This window comes from Alosa alosa, chromosome 2 (genome assembly GCF_017589495.1).
Source record: "Alosa alosa isolate M-15738 ecotype Scorff River chromosome 2, AALO_Geno_1.1, whole genome shotgun sequence".
NCBI classification, from domain to species: Eukaryota; Metazoa; Chordata; class Actinopteri; order Clupeiformes; family Clupeidae; genus Alosa; species Alosa alosa.
In genome coordinates, this window is record NC_063190.1 from 31680272 (window position 1) to 31705492 (window position 25221).

At 41.5% G+C, this 25221-nt stretch overlaps 1 protein-coding gene across 1 annotated transcript; it reads right to left on the bottom strand.

The window, feature by feature from the left end:
- Positions 1–1535: 1535 nt before the first annotated feature.
- LOC125289559 (deoxynucleoside triphosphate triphosphohydrolase SAMHD1-like) lies at positions 1536–25042 on the bottom strand. Its single transcript, XM_048236477.1, has 16 exons — positions 24841–25042; positions 24364–24487; positions 16902–16968; positions 16619–16779; positions 16107–16222; positions 10692–10780; positions 6071–6214; positions 5903–5979; positions 5647–5755; positions 5450–5541; positions 5222–5337; positions 4289–4431; positions 3946–4029; positions 3747–3848; positions 3110–3229; positions 1536–1821 (listed from the first exon to the last, which is right to left on the bottom strand). Exons 1-16 carry the CDS (start codon positions 24968–24970, stop codon positions 1690–1692), a joined length of 1806 nt encoding a protein of 601 aa, XP_048092434.1. The 5' UTR covers positions 24971–25042; the 3' UTR covers positions 1536–1689.
- Positions 25043–25221: the final 179 nt, after the last annotated feature.

The following is a 25221-nucleotide window of genomic DNA, read 5'->3' on the forward strand; positions in this document are numbered from 1 at the left end:
TGGGGGGTGTGAGGGGAGGGGAGGGGGAGGGGTGCATCTGGGATCTGAGTGTCTGATGGCTGTTGACTGAGGTCGTTGTCACCTCATTGTTCATGATCGCCATGTGGGGGAGGGGTGCAATACAGGGCTTGAAAACAAAATTATTTTTCAAACGTTCCGTTCCGAACGGTTCAGGTAGGCCTATGTTTAACGTTTTAGTTCTTGCATGCGTTCCGCCGCCACCAACATATCGGTCCTGAACCGTTCGAACGCAAAATATCGCTCGCTCTAAAGTTCCGCAGTGTTTGGCGGGCCTATCAAGTCTATTTTTGTGGACTTTACCTTTAGAATAGACGCATTCATTATTTCCCCTTGATTTAGCCTATACCGTAGCTATGCCCAAAAATAATAAATCACAGGTGGCATCCAAAAACATTCAGATGGGCTATCCATCCCATAGCCTACAGACTTACTGTAGGCCTAACCTATGCCTTTTAATTTTTTTATCAAAAATATTTCTGGATACGTGCTAAACTCCTTACCTGGTTGTAGCCTAAGTTTTATCCATATGGAGATCTTCAAAGGCTTGGCGCTTATAATTCCAACCCTGTTTATAAACGAACCTGTCTGTTGCTGACAAGGCCTATCTCAAATTTCCCGCTTAACTCTTCTACATAGAATAGGCTATAATTGCGCCACATTTCAAATCCCGACTTTAAAACGCCAAGGCGGGACAGGCAAATAGGCTATTACGCATAGGCTACAAACAATTTCCAAATGAGTTTCAGTAGCCTATGCTACGAGCTGGCCTAAGATCCGGCGGCAGACGGATAGGTTACATTACAACAGCAAGAAAAATATACACATTTGGACCAAAGGTCCATTTATTCGCTTTTTTTTTTTCAAACTGCAGAAATCAAATTATTAGGCTGTTATATAGAGAACGAAAAAAAAAGTTATTAACCGGTTTTCAGAATAACGTTTCTGTTCCAGAACAGTTGAAGACCATTTTGTTTCCGCTTCCGCTTCCGCCCTTGTAAAATTCCGTGAAAATTCGCTCGCTTTTCGGTTTTCGCTGCCTCCTTGAACCATTTCGGAGCCCTGGTGCAATATCCAGTGATGGTGGGGGTACAAAAGCCTGTGATGGTGGAGGTGAGTGTTGCACTGGTATTGAGGGGGTGTGGGGCTGGGGGATGACCACCTCCTTGATGTCCCTGTCAAGGCTGATAGAGTCGTGGACACCTAAACAGGCACAGGCAAGGAGGCGTCAGGCGGGGGCAGGGTGTGAGGTGATGGTGGCTTAGGTCGTTGGGTGTCACCGGGGTGCAGAGCTGGAGAGACTGGGAGGTGGGGGTAGGGCAGGCACGCAAACAAGAGCAGTGTCTGCTCTTGCAATTAACACAGCACAGCAATTAATACAGCAATTAACCTACAATTTCATCATCCCAAACCCAAATTAAGAACTACCAATAAGATAATAAAAATGAAAGAAAATATAAATGTATAGTGTATGGAAAATAAATATTATTATGGGAAGAAATACACAATACCAAATATTATATACTAACATATACTGAATGTATAATGTAACATAATTAGAAAATGTGAAGTGTTCATTAGAAAGCAGTCCCCTAGCCTTGTAATGATAACTGTCTCAATAATGCAGTTGGAAAATGGTTAATGCTGCAAATTGTGCAGTTAATGTGTTTGCTATCCAGACTCTTCAGATCCAGACTCTTCAGATCCAGACTTGTTGAATTTTAGTTGTTTACGCGGAAGTAAATCCCCATCAGCGAAAGAACGTTTACTGCTAGCACGTGGAGGTGTACTTTCACACATGACCTAAAAAGTACAAATTAATGTGAGACTACATAGATTACAAATATTGCATTTCAATTGTACTACCATATAATACTACCAGAGAGGGTTAAAGTGGAGCGGACCTTTGACACTACTGTTCCTAAACTAAAAAGTTGAGAAAAATGTAAGAATCTTCTGCATCATGTTGCCTTGACAACCCCCTCCCCTCCCAAACTTTAATACAGATAACAGATATATAGTACATACCAGGCACGTGCAGAGAAGGGGGGCTACAGGGGCTCTAGCGCCTGCCCTTTTGCCCCTTTGATGTCCAAGTGCCCTTTTGACAAGACCCGTTTTTTACTTTTTAAAATTTGTAATACTTCCGCTAGTTCCAACATGAATATTCGCTAAAATGTCTCATTAATAGTTTGTGAAATTAGGAAATTTACAAAAATAAAAATTTTCTGTGTTAATTGAAATGCCTTGCGGCCACCAATCTGTGACGTCATACATTCAGTGAACTCTCAGAAGGTGCACGCAGGCACAGTGCTGCAGGAGACGTTTGGGAGCACGGTAAGGTCACTTGGCAGTTAGCCTTTCTGAACATGCAATAGTATTCAGCTTAGAGATAGAGAATAAAATGTTTAAAGTTGTTTAATGTTTAATGAAGTAGGCCATCAAACCCCTTTAATGGATGGACCGTCATGGTCCATCCATTTCAATAACCTGGCAGCTTCGAAAATCTAAGGCTGAACGTTCATAACATATTCTGTTTAGGTTACTATGTTATAGTAGCTTAGGTTAGTAGACCTAGTTCATAAAACAGAGTAGGCAAACCTTTTCTAAATAGTCATAAGCCGACGACATAGGCTAATGTAGTTGTTTAACTAACCCAACTCCACACGTCGTTCTCTGTTTACAGTAGGCTACATTACGCATCATTTCACTCAGTGGCCACACGCACAGCACGTGAATCTGCAAGACACCAGCTTGCTAATGGTGGTAGTTCACTGTGATAAACATTAAAATTATAGCCTGACAAGCCAGAGTTAACACGTTTTCTAAAAATGTTGTTCCATGTGCCCTTTTTAAAAAAAAATATGAGCCCCTGCCCCTTCAAAGGTCTCTGCACGCCCCTGGTACATACTGTAGATGATTCTAAGAGAACGGATTCTGTGCAATGTCCTTGCAATATCTGACTTCACAAATGACAAACCAATATCCTCAAATTTGGACTTTGAATGTTTAATTATTCAAATACCATTTGATTGTACTGTACCTGATTAAGGGGGACATAAACTGAAAAAAGAGGACACCACAAGACTACCTTAATCCATGGTGTAATCCAACTTTTCCAAGTCTTCTTGACTGTTTCCAGGTTGGCTCTCTTTTTATAGTACACCCGGAACACCTGTTCAGCAAAGGTGTGTGGAAGGAGAAGAGAGACCTGCCAAGACAACCAGAGTTTTAGCAGCTTTCTTCACCTCTTAACACATTAACACCAACACATCAATTTCTGTCACATGAAAACTGTTTTTGAGCACATTAATGCAACACAATCTAGTCATTTTACTTGAAAATAAATGTTTCAGTCATTTTGATGCTAAACTAACTAACAATACAGAGAATGGAGTTATCAACATTGGCGATGCACACCTGTGAACGTTGCACTGTGCAGTGTTGCACACACAGAACATCCTGGTGTTTTACAGTGTAACATTGTTGTAGTGGGGCATGAACCTTTTCATCGGTTTCAGATGCACAGGGTTCCGCCCTGGCACTACATCCACTAAATATTCTAAATGATTTATGTATTAAGTATTTTAATGTTTACATTATTTAGTATATCACAATAAACCTAAACATTGGAAATTAATGCCAAGGGGTATATTTATCAATGAATGAATTATCTGTCTAAATCAGTTCTAGAGTTGTTTTAGTGTCATTTGGCATAATAAAAGTACCATATCTGGTTTCAGTGTGAAAGGTGTCTTTTTATCTTTGTTGTAGAAATAAACATTGTCGAGTGGGTTGTCCTTCCCCTTGCCATAGTTGACTGAGAACACCTTTAGAAAATGAGAAAGACTGTTAATAATGTTGAACCAGAATGTACCAGGTCATTAGGGTTCTCATCCACCTTCAATGATTTTTAATTACACTCACATCCACAAAAAAGTCCTTGGGGTCGAATTCCACACCAGATTTTGTCTCCTTAAGCTTCTTCACTAGGTCATTTACTAGATTACCCTGTGAGGCAGACAATCAACAAGTAGTTCTCATGCTGATGTTCTCATTTCTGTTTCCCAGTGAGGGCATGTAGTTCGCAGGCAATGTGCCTGACCTCAGGCGTGTGCCAGGTTGTTTACATTATTTTATATAATGGCTATGAACATTTCTGATAACCTCAGGCACAGAAAGTGTACTTGATTTAAGTAATGTTGTAAGTAATGTTGCAAAGACTATAATTAAGTTAACCTGCATCAGCATAAAAGTCCTGGTTACAAACCTTAGTAAGGTTTTTTTTTTGTTCCATGGGATGAGTCTTGCCGATGTAATGATACAACTCTCTGCAGGTGATTCTTTGGATAATTTTCTTTGCCTTTTCCAGTCTTTCATCTTGACTGTGTTGAATCTGCTCAAAGACTGAGTCTAGAGAGAAATGCACAGTAGAGGTGCACAGTGACATCATTGTCTATATCTGTTTCTGTGCAACCAACAAAGTTATCTGTATTGACTATTCAGTTAGGAAACCAGAAGTGGGTGTGGTTTATGTAAGTTACTTGGTGTTTTAAGTCCCCAACGTCATCTTCCAGGCAGCGCTGCATGGAAGGCACTATTTGGCAAAGGTTATCGTTAGGGTCAAGGTTAGGGTGCCTTGATGTTGACTGTCGCAGAGCTGCCTTGAAGTCGGCAGTGGGGGCTTAAAACACCATTGAGCGGTTTATACCAAAAGTTGTGTCAAGAGAGATATGTACATGGTTTTAATGACATTTGAGTCTGTGAAGAGGCACAAAGGCACTTCTTAGGACATGCCCCCAAACCTAGCATTGTAGCTCACTGGGAGCACTTGCCATTACTGTAGCTGCAGCAACTCCTGTTTGGTTTGTATCAACAGCACTTGGTGACGTCTAGCGATCAAGATTCATGTAAAAATCGTCTCAAATACAAGCCTGTGCAGTTTGGCGATTTTGGCCCAGGCTATTATTTGAAGTGTTACGGTATCAACAATATCCATAGCAACGGCAGTAGAGGTTGCAATAACATTGTTAATAACGTCAAAACACTACCAGTACAAGTGAATTTATTGTTATATTTGTAAAACTCACAAGCTCTCTCTTGTGAGCTTTACTACTCACGAGGTAAATGCTAGTGATTTAATCCAACCTAGTAGTTAGGTTATTTCACTTCGTCAAAGTCACTTCTGTAAACATGGCCTGACCTGTGAGTTTGGCATAGGCCTCCATGTCCTCCATGGCTGTGGAGAGAATGTATTCTTTTTTTCCACTTCCCTGGATCTTGAAGTGTTCATTCGCAGCTACAAAGGCCTCGGCTATCCTGATACACATGAAAACACACATTTGAATTCCCATGATGCAAATGCCATTGAAATGAACCAAAACAATCATACTACACCAGTTATACCAAACCAAATGTTTAGAGAGCTTACATGTACTCAATGAGATTGCAGACTGGATGCTGGTATGCTCTACAGTGCAGGAGGTGTCTTGTGTAAAACATGTTGTACAAGTTGCCAACCTCCTGCAATACAGTGTTGTAGCTCATTCTTGTGATTTCTAATGGTATTAGTAATCAAGACTCTGATAGGCAGACCAGTGGGCAGATATTGATTTAAATGCTACATACCTTCTCTCTGAAACAGATGTGTCGTTTTGTATTATAAGTTCTCACTTGGACAAACTTCAGCAAACGTTCGTGGTCAAAACTTTTGCCGATGCCAAGATGATAACTGTCCCTACGCACACAGAGATGAACGGATATCTGTTTTCAGTGTATATTATTCATGCCATTTGAATGTAGAGGATGTCAGAATGGTCTGCTTGGTGGTTGCTCATATAAATCATGAGCATAGAGGGTTTATGATCTTACTCTCAGAGCTTACCGTGCAAAGTAGTCCCATTTGTCCACATCAATTCCACTGTCTTTGTTTGCCACAATCTGATACAGGAAGTCTTTCTCCTATATAACAGATTTGTAGAGGTTAAAAAAGATCAGATAGAAAAAAAACTCCATAAGCCATGAGCTTTTTAATGCTGCTGTGGGAACTTACATTTTCTTTCGGCTCTCCTTTAATCAGGCTTGCAATGAAGTCAAGATCATTGTCCAAATCATTTAGGCCATTCAGCCTCAGGACTCCCTTCAGATAGTTCTTCTTAACCAGGTGCCGCAACATCTTAACTGAAGCATCTTCATGCTACAACACACAAACACACACATGCACACACAGAAGCCTACAGACACACTCAAGAACAAATACCAGTTCCAACTCCAACATGCGTTGGAAACTTTCATCTGGCTATTTCAATTTATTAATATATTTATTAATGATCTTCCCTAAGTAAGTGTTCTGTTCAGCTTTATGCTGATAGGGTTATATATACACACACACACACTTCACATACAAATTTAGTACAGTTTGAAGCAGACTTACAGTCTGATATTAATAACTTACAACACTGACTTGCAGTTAATAAGTTATTATCCTTAATAAAACTAAATCACATGCTATGACTTTTGGCACTCGACAGAACATGAAATCCAAATGCAAAACACATTCATGTCGTATTTCCTGTCTGGATGGCACTACATTGCAGAAAGTTGACCATATCAAATACCTGGGCCTATACCTTGACTGAGCTGTCTTACCATATTAATCACATTGTACATAAATTGAATTATAGTCTTGATCTCCTTTTCCCTTCCAGAAACTGTTTCCCACTTAAGGTCAGAAAAAAGATTGCTCTTCAACTTATATTGCCAATAATGGATTATGCTGATTCTGTGTATTGCATTGCTTCTAATACCTCTCTTGCTCGTCTTACTATGCCACATATAAGAAGACAGATTTTTGGGGTTAGGGCTGGTTAGGGCTTTGGGCTTGGAACCGAAGGGTTGCTGTGAGCCCTGACCAGTAGAAAAAATGTGGGCGGGGGAAGTGGTTGAGCACTACTCTCTCATGCCCATATCCACAGCTGAAGTGCCCTTGAGCAAGGCACCTAACCCCTCACTGCTCCCCGAGCGCCACTGTAGCAGGCAGCTCACTGCTCCGGGTTAGTGTGTGCTTCACCTCACTGTGTGTTCACTATGTGCTCTGTGTGTTCATTAATTCACGGATGGGATAAATGCAGAGACCAAATTCCTTGCATGCCTTGGTATTTAAACATGCCTTGACATACTAACTGTACATGACACTTAGCCTGGAAACCAGACTCTGACTTCGCAGAGAGTCTGGCCTAGATCCATAGGCGTTTGTTTATTTCCGGGTGGGAGGGCACAGTTTTGAGGTTTAAAATCATTGGAGTTCCTTTGAACCGCTTTGAACCAATCACTAACAACCGGCGTTTCGTCATACAGAGAAGTTTCTCTGCAGCACGCCCATAACAAGCACGGGTGCATCTTATCAACAAATAATCACACGTTTCATCTAAACAACTCTCGCCAAAATGCATCATATAGCGTTTTGTGAATGTACCCAAGTCAAACTTTCATATAAATGCATAGAATGCGCCCAAAGCGCCACTTTTAAGCTTGTATCGTTATCGTTTTCGGTGAAATGACCTTTTGAATGGGATTCCTACTACTTTTTGATACAATCGTCAAAATTGCTATTTTTCAAATACTATGAAGGTTCGACACAACATGAAACTTTGATCAAAGTATCATCAGTGTCTCTACACATGAACTTCGAGCATTGAGAACATTGTTGGTGTACACAGAGTTTACTAAAGAGGGTTTTGAACAACTCACTTGTTTTTCTGCTCGCTGCCATCTTGCAAGGAGTGAGTTGTCCAAAATCTTTCTTTTAGTAAACTATGTGTACACTTAACAATGTTCTTAATGCTCAAGTTCATATGTAGAGACACTGATGATGCTTCGATCAAAGTTTCAAATATCGAGCCTTCTTAGTGTTTGAAAAATAGCGATTTTGACCCCAATTATGTACCCTACTAAACTACAGTTTGACTTCGAATGCGTTAAGCCTTTAGTGACAAAATCTATGACTAAAGTTTAGCTGACGATATAACATCCTACTCCACTGTGAATTGTTCATGACACTCCTGTTAATAGGCTAAACTATTATTTACATTTTGCTCAAAGATTTCATAAGTATGAGTCCTTTTTAAGCTCCCCTCGTTGATGTATTCCAAGCGATCTGCTTCAGGGCGGGGCGTAGTAATTGAAACACCATGCCTGGATGCGTAATGGCTCTCAGGGGCGCCTCTGTTAAGCTGGTTGGTCGGCTGCCCAACTGCCGAAGTAAACGAGTGTGAATCAACCTATTCCAGACGGAGTACTGTAGGAAAAAGAAATCGACAGGCCAAGGCCAGGCTACATGACACTAACTGACTTTAACACCTTTCCAAATTTCTCTCATTTCTCATTCTTTCTTTACTGATCTACTCAATCTCACTGACTTTTTTCTTTTTTTTACATTTTACAGTAACGCTTGGCTATATTTTGAATGATCATTATTCCCTGTTATTTATTATGTTGTAATTGTAGGCTCTGTGTGTTTCTTTCTCTGTTGTTGTTTGTTTTGAGTTTTTTGTTGTTTGGTTGTTTGTTTCTGTTTTGTATGTGTGTAATGTGGTGTTCAGGACTCCCCAATGTAATGTTCAGGACCCCCTCAAAAACAAGATGGTACATCTTAAGTGGTTATCCTAATAAAATAATTTTTTCAATAACATTGCCACTCTAACCTCCTGTTTTTTGTGCTTATTCAATCTATTTTATTTTCTATGTTGTACTTTTTGTCTTTTACATAACATATTGATATGTTTGTTTGTACCACTCCCCCTGTTTTTTGTGTGCTGTCATTCATTATCTATCTATCAGGTTTCTCATTTTTTTCTTATTGTACAGCAATTTGGTCAACTGGTATTGTGTTTAGAGTGCTTTATAAATAAACATGACTTTTGACTTTTTTACTTTTTAAGTAGCCTACATATTATATCAGTACTTGTCAAGTATGTATTGTGTACTATATTTTCTTTCTTCCCTTCTAGTCAAATATTTTTGACAAACTGGTGTACTTCAAACAAGTAACTTACTTACAAAAATGAGAAATAACATTCAAGTTTTTGGTAGTATGACCAAATTACCTAGCCTAGAAATCTAGACGCACCCTAGCGGCGGCAAATTAATTTGCTCAGCCTGTACGTCTAGTAGCAAACCATAGGAATTTCTATTGGCTGACGCTGTGGACGTCATCCAATCACAGCGCTCTATTTTGTTAGTCTTAAGGCAGGCTTAACAGGATGACGACAGTCTTACGACGGTGAACAACAAGGAAGGTGGCTATGGCGAACGAAGAGCGGTTGTTTGAATCGGCGTTGGCATCAACTTTGGAGTTGGACTTGTGCTTTTCTTTGAAAGTTGAGCAACACAATGCACTTAAGTCATTCCTTTTGAAGAAGGATGTATTTGCCGTTTTGCCGACCGGATACGGATATGGTCGTAGCGCTGGCCTATTGCATGCCTAGGCAGTTAAGACAATTCTCTGCCCGCCCCTTGGATTAAGCGAGGTGAATGGGTCGATTCCAGACTATACATTTCAATGATGATTGAAATGTATATGACCATGACCGTGACAAAATGACTGTCTTGAAAGGTTTCAAGAGCGGCTATTCAAATGAAAACTGCTCTACCTCTTCTGCATTTTAGCTTAGGAAGCATGCATAAGGATGTAGATCCAGGAATGCACTAATAATTTGTTCGTAGTACCAGTTTGCAACAATTATTAGTTAACACTAAGTTGTAAACACTTCGGAAAAAAATATTAAAAACTGGATATACCAAAAAACGTTGATGTAATCGCTTCCTGCCAGGACTTTTACGGGCTTTTCCCAAATCACGGAAGTAACGTCGACGCAGCGGTATAGTAGCATCCATCAGGCAAGTGTTATTTAAATAAACTCCTGGTGGTAAACTTTTCAATGCCTCGTTTTATGAGTAAAGAACATAGTTGTACTACTGTAGAAGTTTGTACCATTCAGGGCATTATTAGTGGGTAATTTACGAGATAAAAGTTGGTACCATTACGACTGCAGAAACTCATTAGTTTCTGACAGCGCTACTCGACCAGGCTTCGACCAAGGGAAAACAGGTTCTGGGAGGGTGTTTGGCTCGGGGTCATGGTGCAAAGGACACTAGGGTGAAATTACTCCGAACCATCGCTTTAAAATGTTATTCCTCATTTTTGTAAGTCGCATTAGAAAAATGTGTCTGCTAAATTAATGTAAATGTAAACTTAACCTCAGTCAAGTCATGATGGTTTATCCTATACAGTATTCGGAAGATGAGACCTTCTCTAATACAATATACCACAAAAATTCTTGTGCAGGCCAAGGTTCTGTCCAAATTATTATCTATTATTTTTGGGCTATTTGATTTTACTAAACTATTCATTATAATATTAATCTAATGTTTATTGAGGTCATTGTAGCCTAAGTCGCTTTGGACAAAAGCATCTGCTAAATACCATAAACATAAACATATCAGCAAAGACAAGAGGCACAATTGAAAGTAACGTAAAGTAAAGAAATGTCAACTTTTGTAAATACATTTGTGATTAAGTATGATTCCAAACTTTGTTCTTCTTCAGTTTTTTGGACTACAGATCAATATGTAAAAAAAACTGGAATGCATAAATTGGATGTGATGTGATCTACCTGCCATTTTGACATCTCTTTTCTATTTGTTTGTTCTTGTAGCACCTTCTTGAATGAGCCATCAAAGAGATGAGAGAAAGGTCCATGTCCTGGAAGAAGCATACAGCTCAGTTCTTTTAGCAAACATTATTTGCTTTGCAGTTGTGTTAAATGGGTTCAGAAATGTTAGAACATTGTTAGAAATTCTATCTGAGTGGGGCTTGAAGGACTAAGGGTTAGAAGGAGTTAAAAATGGAATTTAAAAGGAACTAAAGGAATAATAAGCAAACCAGAGTCACTTTTTGTCACAGCAAATATTTCCTCACAGTCTGCTAAAGGTTTGTTCTGCATATGTACTGAAAAACACCCTGGCTTCATAAACTGAAAACAAACACCCCCTGTTGTGTGCACCCACTGACACCACACTATAGAAGCCAATCAGATTGCACCCACTAATGGAGCACCAGAGGTCTTTTTTTAAATGTTGAATTCAAATATATATATATATAAAAAATTGTTAGTTGTATTAAAATTTGTCGTCAGTATATTTCCATCATTACGATCTTCTTGACAACAGCATCTGAACCACAACATACAGTGGCTATAAAAAGTATTCACCCCCTTGGATATTTCCCCTTTTATATTGCTTTAATAAATGGAATCTTTGTCAAATTAATTTGGCCTTTTTATTACAATCCTTTACAATAATCCCCTCTTTAGTATTAAAGTAAAAACACATTTCTACAAAGTAATGTTAATTAATTAAAAAATATATAATGTAAAATTAGCCAATTGGTGCTAATAAATCTTACAATTATTGAAATGGGAATCGCTGAGTGTAGTGAATGTGTGTAGTATAGTAATTTATTCCACTGCTTAGTTTAATTTCCCATTGTCCTACGTAATTTAGAACGACCATTAACCTCATGTTATCTGCACACCTATGAAGTAGATCCATTTTTTGCCCGTATCACGCTTATATATTAATTTGCCGAACTATAATGGACTCCACGGTGGTCTGTTCACAGAAATGAATGCATTTACGAGGAATGCATTTGCCTCCGCTTTGCGTCAGGGCCGTTTTACAACCTCGACGGTGCATTAATTTCTGTGAACAGACCACCATGGAGTCCATTATCCCACTTATTCCACTGTTGCTACTTGCGTTGTGTTCATTTTCTGTTACAATTTAAACGTTTTAATCGCTAAAACTGTCTTGTTTGTATAACTACTTTCTTCCGACACATATCAACTAATTGCTCAACTTGCAGGACAAACTGCCGTTACTAGTTCTAAATGGATGGTCCTTACATAAAGACACCTGTGTCTGGAAGGTCCAGTCACAATCAGTATTCCTGGCTATAATTCCACCATGGAGACAAAAGAACACTCCAAACAACTCATAGAAAAGGTTATTGAAAAGCATAAGTGAGGGGATGGATACAAAAAAAATCTACACAGAAATGAATGCACTTACGAGGTTTAAACCGTCCTCCGCTTCGCATCGGGGCTGTTTTACAACCTCGAACGTGCATTAATTTCTGTGAACAGACCACCGTGTCATCCATTATCCCTTACATAAAGACACCTGTGTCTGGAAGTTCCAGTCACAAACAGTATTCCATCATTAAGGAATGTAAGGAATATGGAAAATGTGCAAACCTGCCTATGCAGGCCGTCACCACAAACTGAGTGACCGTTCAAGAATGGTGGGGGATGCCACCAATGACAACTCTGAAGAAGTTAAAAGCTACAGCTGCTGAGACGGGAGAAACTAGGCATACAGCAACTTCTGTCCAAGTTCTTCACCAGTCAGAGCTCTATGGGTGAGTGGCAAAGCTGTTATTAAATCTCCACTAAAGTTCACCCAAGATGTGGGAGACTCCAAGGTCAAATGGAATATGGTTCGTTGGTCTGATGAGATCAAAATTGAGCTTTTTGGCCATCAGACTAGAATACTATTTTTGGCGGACATCAAACACTGCTCATTACCAAAAACACACCATCCCTAATTTGAAGCATGATGGTAGTAGTTCTCTGCAGCAGGCCCTGGAAGGCTTGTGAAGGTAAAAGTAAAATGAATTCAGCAAAATATATGGAAATCCTGGAGGACAATCTGATTCAGTTTACAAGAGAACTACGACTTGGGAGATGATTTACACTCCAACAAGACAATGCGTGGAAGCCTACAACAATGGTGTAAACAATGCGTGGAAGCCTACACCAATGGTGTAAAGACAGCAAGGTGAAAGTTCTGGAGAGGAGAGTCAAAGCCCAGACGTCAATCCTATAGAAAATTTGTGGCTGGACTTAAAAAGGGCTGTTCACACCCGATGTCAGGGTTATGCAGGCGGACCCAAGTGCAAGACTCCTCCAGGCAGAATTAAAAAAAACACACTTTATTTCACGACAAACACTCACCAACAGCCAGGACTACGGCAGGGTGAACAGAGAGACAATCCGACAAGGAACAGAGAAACAGGAGGGTAGAAATACACATACCCAGTGTTTCCCCTACAATGTATTCATCAGCGGCGCAGCGCCGCTCTTGGAATTCAAGCGCCACTGCACAAAAAGTTGGCTAATTTAAAAAAAAAAAAAAGAAAAAAAAAAAGTGAACTTCAGGAACAGCTGCCGTTCGTTCAGGTTTGATGTCAACAAATAATAGTAGGCTAACGTTGAAGGCGCAGTCAGGGATTCCACAGGAGATCATGCTTATTTGTGTTTATGTTTAAGTTTATTAGCAGATGCAATTTTGTGCAAAAAAACGTAGCCTACATTATGTTAACCAAGGAACCAAATTAAACACGCCAGCGAGGTAGCTCGCCCCTACCTTCAGTAGCCTATTCCCAGATAAATTCCACGTATTGCTTCGTTTTTGTTTGTGATACAGGCAATGCTTTCAAGCCCTGTGTTGCTAAAATCCCTAAGCTGTGAAACTAAGGTCTAGCTAGCCTATTGGTGGGTTTAATTGAATTTGAGTAATAGGATACGCAACCATTTACATCTGGAGATAGTTTGTAATTCCTGTAGAGCTCACCAAAGCTTTTTGAGCATTTATTTTACCAAATGACATGGAAAACATAATTCATTTCATCCACATATTCTTATGCACCATGCACAACAACGCTACTAAATTAGCTTAAAACCGTGAGAATCAAGCAAGCCCCATGGGCCGTCACAGCCTTAAAGTGACACTCAATTCGACTTGCATAGCACCAATACAGTGTAATGACATGAAAGAAGTCTATATAGTTTATACAGTGCTGTGCAAAAATGAATTAAAAAAAAATAGGACATCAATTGTTTTTGAATGTATCATGTATCATAAATAATTCTAAATAGTAATAGTTTGTACAGTGGCCTACAGTGTACAGTTGTACAGTGGCTAATTACTAATAATGTAAATGAAAAAGGTGAAAGAAAAACATGAATAATCCTGTTCAAGTACTGCAATAATCATGCTTTGTAAATGCTTGTGTTGATGGTTAAGTCATAATTTGTAACACTCAATCTGAAAAAATCCACCAGAAGTCACCATTTAATGAGTCATTTTTTCAACATTTTCTTTTTGGGGGGGGATCCTACGATCAACAGCACCGCTGCTGGAAAAATTTCTAGGGGAAACACTGCATACCAATTAACAGAAAGACAGAGGACTGGACGAAACCAACGAGACAATAACAGGGAACAGGTGAGGAAGCAGAAACGGAGGGAAAACTAACAAGACAGGAAGCACAGACCAAATAAGGAGATGGGGCGGAGACAAAGACAGGTGGCAGGCAGGTAAACCCAAAGCACATGACAGAAAACAATACACAGAATGGCCACCAGTGGAGTATACTACGAAGCACGTTAAACATATCTAGGCTATGTAGACATATCGAGACTTCACAAAGCCTTGACTCAGGGGTATACGTTAAGTGATACTACTATAGCAGTTATGTGATATATTTGTCAAACTAGGCTTTCAGATCTGTCCGCATTCTCGGTGTTGGGATGGCGTTATTGTCGTCGTGGAGACGTTTTATTTAAAAACAATTACTTCTGCATTCATGAGCGATAGCTTAATCTACACTACGGTAATTTTTTTGTGTCTAACCTATAACATCAAATAAATCAATTGTCATCAGTTGTTGTGTGGTATGCACGTCCATAGTGGGATATTTGCACGCACAGCACTATTAAAGCGCATTCGATATCCAAAATGTTAGTAGAGGCGGAGCTCCACCTGTAAGATATATGACAGAATCCTACCGCATTGAGATAACCGTTTTTAAGACAATTGATTGGTCAGTGGGCGGTAGATTACACGATTTTAGCTATAATTTAGCACATAACCTCCTCCCGACCAGGTTTGGTTGACAACATAAGATACTATGGTGATATAGCGACACTAAAACAGATCCACTTTCGTGTCACAGCATAGCCTGGCTTTGAGCGCAACATACCTCGCAAACCCACTAATCGAGATTCGTAGTATACCCCACAGGGTGGCATAATGTCAACACTCCAGGCCAGATCCTGACACCAGATCCCCTTTCCAACCTGGCAGAGCTTGAGGAGTTTTGCAAAGAAAAATGGAGGAAAATTCACTATCCAGATGTGCAAGCCTAATTAAGACCTACTGTATTCACACAGACTCCATGCTTTAATTGCGACCAAAGGTGCAATTGCAAACTTGAAGGGGGTATGTATATGCATAAATGTATGATATGTATGCAATCACTTATTTTGCATTATATATTTTTAATTAGTAAACATTACTTTGTAGAAATCTGTTTTCACTTTGACATTAAAGAGGTGATTTTTGTAAATTATTGTAATAAAGGCAAATTTATATTGATCAAGATTCCATTAATAAAACCAGTAAAAGTGGAAATATCCAAGGCAAATACTTGTAAAAAACGTATTAAGTCACACTGCCTACATCTTTATTTCAAACACTTTCAATACGCCGACTTTGATGCCTCCACCCCACCACCAGGGGCCTCCACCAGGGGCCTCCACCCCACCACCAGGGGCCTCCACCCCACCACCAGGGGCCTCCACCAGAGGCCTCCACCCCACCACCAGGGGCCTCCACCCCACCACCAGGGGCCTATATGCCAAAGACTGTTTTTATATTCTAGACTGTATTCTCATGTGTCTTATGCTGTTCTGTATATCCTATTCAGGATTAAATTCTTTGTTTTTATTTGTCTCCTGAGTCACGAGGTAGAACTGTGTTAAATACGCTTTTCTGAATAGCGTTACATATTACCTTTTGATGAAACATTTCTACACAATTCACATTCTTCTCAGTCTGTAGAGGTAATGTAGTGTGTACTTTGTAGCTTGAATGTTTTTCCATCACGTTTTAAGTTGCTTTGGATAAAAAACATCTTCTAAAATCAAGAAATGTAAATGTGTAGTTCCCACCACAGCCCAGCTCACCTAAGTCGTGGCAGAGACCAGCGATTTGGACACAGAGGATGTCTCGCTCAGATATGTTCAGCTCCTTCTGGTTTTGTTCAAGGGTTTTGACTAATTCACCTGCTAAGTAAGCCACCCTGTCAAACAAAAGATAGAGATAATCATCTAGTTCCAAGAGGGACAAAAAGGAGTTGGGTGTCACAGACAACACAGATCACAATGTCTTGTGGAATAAAAAAAAATATATATATTTTAAACAATCCATACAATGCCCGAGATATGAGGACAAATAGATGTGCTTATTTTAGTAACCCCTAGAGTGCTAGTGAAGTACTGTAATTACAGCATTTGTGGTAGACTCCTCACCTAGATCAGGAATCTATACCAAGTTTGGTGCTTGTAGTACCACAAATAGTTCCACATCAACAAGGAATCACTAAAGGAGTCTTGACTGATTTCTTTTAGCATCAATGGAAGGACAACACAACAGATGCTCATTAGAGGACCACACATTTAATAATAATGACATGTACCCAAGAGAATGTTCAAAGCGGTTGTGGGAGGCACCAGGAAACACCATGTAGGTTCCACCTAGTTGCTTGATGTTGCGCAACCTCTGGAACTCAGGAGTGTCGATGATGCGGACCAGCAAAGCAGGGATCTCAATGTGGCCATGTATAGGGTCATTGAACACCTGGTGGAGAGGGGGGAAGGCAACTGAATATTTGTGTGTGTGTGTGTGTGTGTACACAGTATATATGTGTAGACTTCAATCCTGTATCTCTACACGGTTAAACAAACAAAACTGCTTCATACCTTGGACTCCTTTGGAATTTTCCACAGTCTTTCAATGCAGTGTATGATCTCAAACGATGCCTCAGGTCTGTTAAAAGGTGTAGGTAGGTTTTTCGTATTAAATCATAGGACTACATTCAACCTGAAACTGTACTGTACAAATGGCGTTTACAAACGGGAAGTTCGGGAGGAGCATGACAGAATTTGCCACGCCTCCTTCTTCAATCAGTCAGGCTATTTATTCGCAGTCTACCTGCCGAAGTTGCAGCATCAGCGTTACTCCCCTCACAACCCACCACCTCCCCTTACGCCTCCCGTCTTCCATAGTTAAAGAATAAAGGGGTGTATGGCGGAATCCTGCACCACTCCTGCCTGCGCAGTTGACTCCTGCACGACCCTGCTATTCAGTTTAGGACCCTGGCCAAAGACTTCGCCAAACATGCTTTTCTATTACGCTATTATATCTTTTGCAAATTACGAAATGTGAACTAGTGAACCAGCATTAGGACTTTGAAATGGCACTTTGTGTGGGTATGCAGGTTAAACCAAAGATATCGATTTGTAATTGGCTTTATATGTTAAACGCTATCCAATAATAATCAGAAGATGTAGGCCTACATCACCTTAAAGGGGTGGTTCAGGATTTTGGACATAGGACCTCATTTCCAAGTAAGCAAGTGTGATATTTATCAGTGGAGACCGTTTTCAACACGTTTCATCCAGTCCTTCTAATTGCAGAGTTCGCAGGTGCTAGGCTAGCGCAAGTCAACGGTATGTGCTAGCCTGCCACTAAAGACAGTCTTACCCACTCCAAAGTACACCCGAGGCTAGCTATTCTAATGTGGGAAAACAAAAAATTCACCGGCCCGTCACCAGTTACAATGGTCAGTTTCGAAAAACGAGGAAAAGAAAAGACAATTTGTGAGCAGGTCTGCTTTTGTTACAGCATTTACGCGTCTGAAATCGGTACAAAAACGAAATGTACCGTCGGGCTTTGGAACTAACAGACATGATGAGCTCCAGGGGCTGGAGCTGGGTTCAGCAATATGGTTCTCGAGCATGTAATTAACCTCCTGCCTAAGTATCTGGCGCTTCGAAGGGTTGGCGCGATATGGATGTTGTTTAATTGGCCTACTGCATTCAACTTCGATGTCGTGTGTGATTGCAGTTGTACAGCGAGGAATATCAGTAAACAAATCCTTGTGTGACAAAATTAATGCTGACAGATCAGCGGACTCAGGAGCAGAGAGATGAGAGAGAAATGAAGGGATATCTGCGAGTATTTCAGAGTTTTTAAGTCTGCCTTCGACCACCTCCATAGGAGGGCCGGGAACGTCGGGAGGCGCTTCTGAAATCAACGGCGACAGTTTCAGCACCATGTGTCGTGGACAGCAACGGAGCTGGGCTGTCATTTTGAGGAGAAACGGACGAGTCAGAGTTTGGAGATGACATCAACCTGGGCTGTCACACATGATATGGCTTTAACCTGTTGGCGTGGCAGAGTGTGGATTTTTTTCTAAGGTCCGGCGTGGCGATAACGTAATTTACATCACCTACCCTACGTTCCACGCGGTAAGGACCTGTATAACGCGCCTGCAAAGCAGAACCGAGGACTGGTAACAGCACCATTACCTGATCGCCTGGAACAAAGTGGCGGGCGACGGCCTTGCGGTCGTACCGTTTTTTCATCCTCATCTGAGAAACATCGAGGTTCTCTTTGGCTAACTAACAGACACGCTGCAACCTGTAACGCATTTTGGAAACGTAGTCAGAGAGATCGTGATAATTAGTGGTTTCAGTGAGCCACGCTTCTTTCAACACTTTTAAAGGGCCACGCACGGAGTGGCCGAAGACGAGCTCAGCGGGGCTAAAGCCCAAACTCTCCTGGACCACTTTTCGTATGGCAAAGAGGACCAGCGGAATTCCTTCATCCCAGTCGTGCTCAAATTCGTGACAGTATGTTGCCAACATGTTCTTAAGGGTTTGGTGGAAGCTGCTAGAGATAACGTGTTTTATTGCTAGCTGTTCCATGACCTGTCTGAATATGTTGGAGAGAAAGTTCGTTCCGCGATCGGTCTGGACGACTTTGGGGAGACCGAATATAGAGAAGAACTTCAACAAGGCTTTGACAACGAGAGGCGTCGTTATCCGTCTCAGAGGGACGGCCTCGGGGAAGCGAGTTAAGCTGCACATTATTGTGAGCAAATAAACATTACCAGACTTGGTACGGGACAAAGGGCCTACGCAGTCCAGTAGCACCCGCTCAAACGGTTCGGAGGAGACCGGAATTGGCTGCAACGGAGCAGGCGGGATAATTTGATTAGGTTTGCCTATGACCTGACATGGATGGCATGTCTTACAGTATCTGGCGACATCACGCCTAACACCTGGCCAAAAGAAATGGCGGAGGAGACGGTCAGCGGTCTTATTAATGCCTAGATGTCCGGAGAAATGATGGTTGTGGGCTAAACGCAAAATCTCCTCCCTATAAGGAGCTGGCACAGCAATTTGAATAACAAAATGCCACGTATCGCGTGCTGGAGCAGTCAACGGTCTCCACTTGCGCATTAAAACACCGTCTTGTACAAAATATCCGTGGGGACTGAACTCAACATCACGCTCAGACATTGCCTCGGAAAATAACGAGGTGAGAGACGGATCCTTCTTTTGCTCAATTATAAGCTGATCACGGCTAAGAGCTGATTTACGTGAGGCTGAGGGAGAAATATCAGACGGCTGTGCATTAACAGACGAGAAAGGATGGGCAATGAAAGTATCATATAAGTCGATCTCGTCGGGTTTGGAATCGTCAAGAACAGCGCGCTGTGCCATGGCGCGTGTGACCACACTGGACGGAAAAACTTCAGGATTTGCTGTGGGCAAATCAACATCGCCTGAGGCAGCTGGAGAGACAATAGGTGATGGGAATATTTTTCCCCCACAAAGGTCATTTCCGAGTAGCATCGCAACGCCTGGAAGAGAGGGGCAGGTTACCTACAATTACATCACCGGTGATTAAATCGGAAGAGAGGGACACCTTGTGTAAAGGCACATTCACATAGCCCATTTCAAATCCTCTGACCAAGACACTATCTCCAGTACTTGTATTGTCACTGAAAGGCAAAACGTCTTTTAATAAAAAGCTTTGCGAAGCGCCTGTGACGCGTAACAATTTTATGTGAACACGCTTATCAGGCACACCAGGTAAAGCGACGGTTCCGTCAGTAATAAAGGGTGCAAATGACGATAAAGAGCTCGTGGCTTGCTCTGTAGTTGCATAAGAGAGTTTAATCTCGTTTTTTGGGAAAATTGGAGGTGCACAGGGCAGTTTCAGTTCAGTGGCCGAGCAGGCTGTGTCTGGTTTTTTCGTTTTAATTTGTACCAGTCTGCCAATATATGGCCACGCTTTTTACAGTAGACACAGGTAGGCTGAGTAGACTTAAATGAAGACGCAACTTTGTCAGAGTTTGGGGACGGGGAGTGGGCTGCATCAGGCGCTGGGTCTCTAACCTGTCTGTTCGGTTTTGAGGAGCTACTTTTCACGGTGAGCGTAAGATCGCGCTTGTGGGCAAGAGCATACTCGTCCGCAAGCACGGCCGCTGTGGCGGGTGTTACATCTTTGTGTTCGCTTACATGCGTAGCAACGTTTTGTGGAAGACAGTTAGTAAAGTCCTCTATGATAAGCAGGTTACGCAGAGCCTCGAAAGTGGTTACATTTTGTGAGGAGAGTCAGCGGTCAAATAACAGCTCTTTTTCCCTAACAAACTCGACGTAGGTTTGCGCTTCAGGTTTTTGAAATTTGCGGAATTTTTGCCAGTAGGCTTCTGGAACGAGAGACTAAATCCGTAGCACTGCCTGTTTGACTTTCGCATAATCAGAAGCATCCGCAAGCGGTAACGACGAATAAGCTTCCTGTGCCTTACCGGTAAACACGCATTGCGAAACCATAGTCCAAACTGCATTAGGCCACTTCAAAGTCGTAGCCACACGCTCGAAGTGCGCGAAGAATTTGTCGACTTCTCTCATTGAACGGTGGTACAACTCTGATATTACGAGCAACGTCAAACTCAGGCTGAGGCTGAATACCGGCCTCTCTAGCCCGTATTTCCAACTCTTTTAAACGGACTGCTTTTTCAAGCTCCAATTCTTTTAACTTGATCTCATGTTCTCTCTGTTCTTTTAATTTAACCCGCTCCCATGCGAGTTCTTTTTCTTTTAACTCGAGACGCTTCCAGTCAAGTGAAGACTTAGTGGGAGAGGCTGGAGGATCGGTAACAATTTTCGGAGCCTCACCAAACACTCCCTGAGCATGCAAGGCCTCAATTAAGTGTCTTTGAAGGCCGGCTACGTACCTCGATTGTATAATGACCCGCAACACTTCATCGCGAGTTATAGTAAGCAGGCCTTCCTGCGTAGGCGCTTTTGTGTACTGTTCTAAATCGAACATGTTGCGAGAGCAAAACGGAACAAACGAACAAACGCGTTTCAGACAAAAAGGCTACCGCAACTACTCACAAAACTCCTGGGATGTCGAAAAATATGGAGTCAATTAACAGACCAAATGCTGGTGTCTTTTAACAATAAACACTGCAAAGGGAACAAAGGACACGCGTGTCAGCAACTGCGCGGCGGCGGGTTAACACCAGAAAAAAAAAATGACAACTATCGGGCAGATTTTCGACCGTCGAAATTTTTCAATTAGCCAATTAATTAATCAATTAATTCCTCCCGGACGAATCCAATACAATATGAAAATGGAAACACAACATAAGAAAGGCCCAGGAGTCAGGAATAAGAAAAATATAAATGTTAATTTATTTTGGACGAACTGAGACTTCAGCAACGATGCCAATGCTTCGAAAGCACAGTAATAAAAAAAAAAAAAAAAGATTCTCGCAAGTTTCCTAACCTTCTAATAGTTTTAAGCAAATACTATCTTACCTCCTCGAAATAAAAATGCGCGAGTCTTCCGCACGGCTTACCTTCTACACTAACATCCAGCTATTCTAATGTGGGAAAACAAACAAAAAAATTCACCGGCCCGTCACCAGTTACAATGGTCAGTTTCGAAAAAGGAGGAAAAGAAAAGACAATTTGTGAGCAGAGTAGCGAAACGGCGAGAATAGAATATGTATCTGAATCGGTCTGTAAACAGCGTGTGATCCGAGATCGAGCTGCGGCCATGTTGGAAAAGGCGGCTTTTATAGGCAGGCCCACTCGCAGACGCCAGCACACCTGCACACAATAAGGGGTAATGACAGGTAGAGAGAATGCCGGTAGAGGGTGAGACTAGAACAGCCAAGTAGGCTACACAAGGGCACGTAACACTCCCACTTTCCCCTAACCTGACTCTGGCCACTTCCCCCTGGATTAGTGCCCTGCACGGGCCTATTATCTGGGCCCGAGCCCGAGGGGGTGGAGCGCCAGCCCGGCCCGGTCCGACACGTTTTCAGAATTCTCAGGCCCGAACCCGTATCAAGCCCGACTTTTTTTTTTTTAACCTCCCATAACAATGTTTTCGCGTGATAGAACGCTATATTCATTGGGTGCGTTCGTAAATGTAATCTGCCGCTCTGAAAATGGGATAACGCTCTGCAGTTAGAAAAAAACAGCATTCTATTTTTCTGTGAATAAACGAACGTTTCTGACAGATCAAAGTGGACATAAAAGAGCATGTTAAAATATGGGCTCATGTTTCGAACAGCAGCTTGAGAACTAGTAGTGGAGTTGTTTAAATGATTATTTCGTTTTTTTTTTTAAATGAGCGCACAGCAAATCCAAACATAAGGTAGGCTACAAAAACCAACAAAACGCTTAAACCTTATTACAGTGTTTATTAGTAGGCTAAACATAACAAAAGCCTATCAATATTTTTCTTCTTAATAAAGACAACAACTCTTGCCTGGGCGTCCACCACATGACCGTTCAAAATGTCTCTGGAGATGTGATGAACCTGTTTTTTTGCTGTCATAGGCCTGACAGAACAGCTTTGCATACAACACACTGAACAAACCCGGTTGGCTCATCTTGAAGGGTTGTAATAAGATGAAACTTTGAACTGTTGTTCACTCTCTTCAATTCGCCATTTTCAATCTTTTTCATTATGTCGTTCTCCATGTTTGTGGTGGGAGTCGGGAAGTCGCGCGAATCGGATGTGTAAGTGTAGGCCTATAGAAGGGAGGTGCGGGGCAGAGCAGCTGCTGCTGCTGCGTTCAAGTGTTTCCATTTAAACACAAAATAGTTCTTTAATTAGCAGTTTTTTTTTTTTAAAGAAATGAATTCAATTGAAAAATAAAAGTGCCCGAGCCCGGCCCGTGTCCGAGGTAATTATACGGTCGTCGGCCCGAAGCCCGGTCCTTCAGGAAGAGGTCAGAATAGCTACTGTAAATGTTAGCAGAATGAAGAGGGACGTTTGCAGGGAGGGCTGTGTGTGGAGGGCTGGGTGACCACCTGCTCCTCCGCTTTCGATTGACATGCATTTGAGCGTTTCTCTGCAACATGCATCAGTAGCAAAGAAGCCATCTGCGTTTTACATTGCGCTATTCGATTGTCGTCGACGCGGAGAGGAGAAAAAATAAAATAAGTTACATGTATCCACAACAAATCAACGAGTGGTCGGCCTCAGAACGCACTCAACTTTTTTAGATCTGAAGTCAGTCATGATTGTTCAAATTGTTGTCAATCTTGACGCAGTATAACAAGCAACCCTATCACATTTCTGTGCGCATACAGGCAGGTACACACGCACGCACTCAGAAAGACACTAGAATGACACAGAAATTATGATAGCCCGTAACAATGAAAATGTTTTGGGGTGTGTGTATCTTCACTTAATAGTAGGCCTATCTGGGGAGATTGTATGCTAAAAGCGTGTAAATGCTCAACATAGGAAATAATTACAGGACTCATTTTATTCAGTCAGACTTAAAACATGCATAATAATAGTAGCCTATAGAGTTTTGTGCACAACCTCGTCCTTGCTGGTTTAGAGGTGGTCACCCTAGTGTGTGTGTGTGTCCAACTTACAGTGTTATTTTAGCTTGCCATAAAGTTATAGTTTGCAGGTGATACAGCTTACAGTTATTATTATCATGTAATATTAGTGAAACATTGCTTTCCGAAATGGATGATACATTTGTGCATTTATCCTCTGGTATGTCGTGTGCCTCAGCATATCGTATAAATCATGGTGGGCTGCCATGGCCAAAAATGCCCGGGCCATTTTTTAGTCCCAGTCCAGCCCTGGTGAGGTGAAGCACACACTAACCCAGAGCAATGAGCTGCCTTGCTACAGTGGCGCTCGGGGAGCAGTGAGGGGTTAGGTGCCTTGCTCAAGGGCACTTCAGCTGTGGATGTGGGCATGGGAGAGCATTGCTTAACCGGCAACCCTTCAGTTCCAAGCCCGAAGCCCTAGCCAATAGGCAACGGCAGGCCCCTAAAGATACCCTAAGATAAAACAATTAAATACAAATTCTGTACTTACCCTATTCCTTCTTGCTGGAGATTTTCCTCCATCCCTGATCGGCCTTTACGGACCCCTTCCATATAGAATGACACCTTTTCATCATCATACGCCTCACTGTCCAACACGATCTGGAACTTCAAATCTGTTGATTTATATCAATGATTATGTCTTTCCAAATGTTTGTGAAGCTACAATATATTACAAGTGCTGTCATTGCTTATGCATTGTCATCACACCATGTTTGGTGTGGGGTTTTGTTCTTTGAGTGGCAGGTTTCAGAAATCATGTAATAATATTGTCATATTGACATTTAAGTATATTGTCTATAAGCAGTTAAAAATACACTAAACCTTATTATCAATAAACCTGGCATTCCTTGATTATTTTCAAAAAGTCTTCAACCATGAAAGCAGACAAACACGTAGGCTAGAATAGAGAGGAAAGTCATAAACTTTTAGGAGACATTACAGCAAATATAGAATTGACATTTTGTACCTTCGAATACTTTGGCATCCGAATCAGAGAAACAGTCCAGTTTCTCCTTTAAATATGCACAGATTGACTTAGTATCCCATTTCCATTCTTTAGGGTCTGCTGGAAAGCTACTGGGCCCAGGTGCTGTCATAGTTATTGTTTTGCTGGCTGCTGGTGAAAAATGAAATGAATTAGTGAAAGTGCGGCGCTGTTGTAAACCAGGGTAGCAGGCTACTTTGCATAAACCCCCGTGTCACGGGGGTTGGCTATCGGGCGTTGGCTTGTTGGCAAGAACATTTTGTCTTATCATGTCTGAACTGCTCCCTCTGAATACGTAGCACATTGCTCCTCACTCCAAGTTTCTTTCTCTTTCTCTACTTGGCAGCCTGACTAACTCGATGA

Coding starts and splice junctions, on each gene's coding strand:
- LOC125289559 (XM_048236477.1), bottom strand. CDS start 24,970: ATGACAGCACCTGGGCCCAGTAGCTTTCCAGCAGACCCTAAAGAATGG. Junction 5,980..6,070: donor AAGGAGAGCCGAAAGAAAAT/GTAAGTTCCCAC, acceptor TCTGTTATATAG/GAGAAAGACTTCCTGTATCA. Junction 1,822..3,109: donor GGATTACACCATGGATTAAG/GTAGTCTTGTGG, acceptor TGTACTTTTTAG/GTCATGTGTGAAAGTACACC.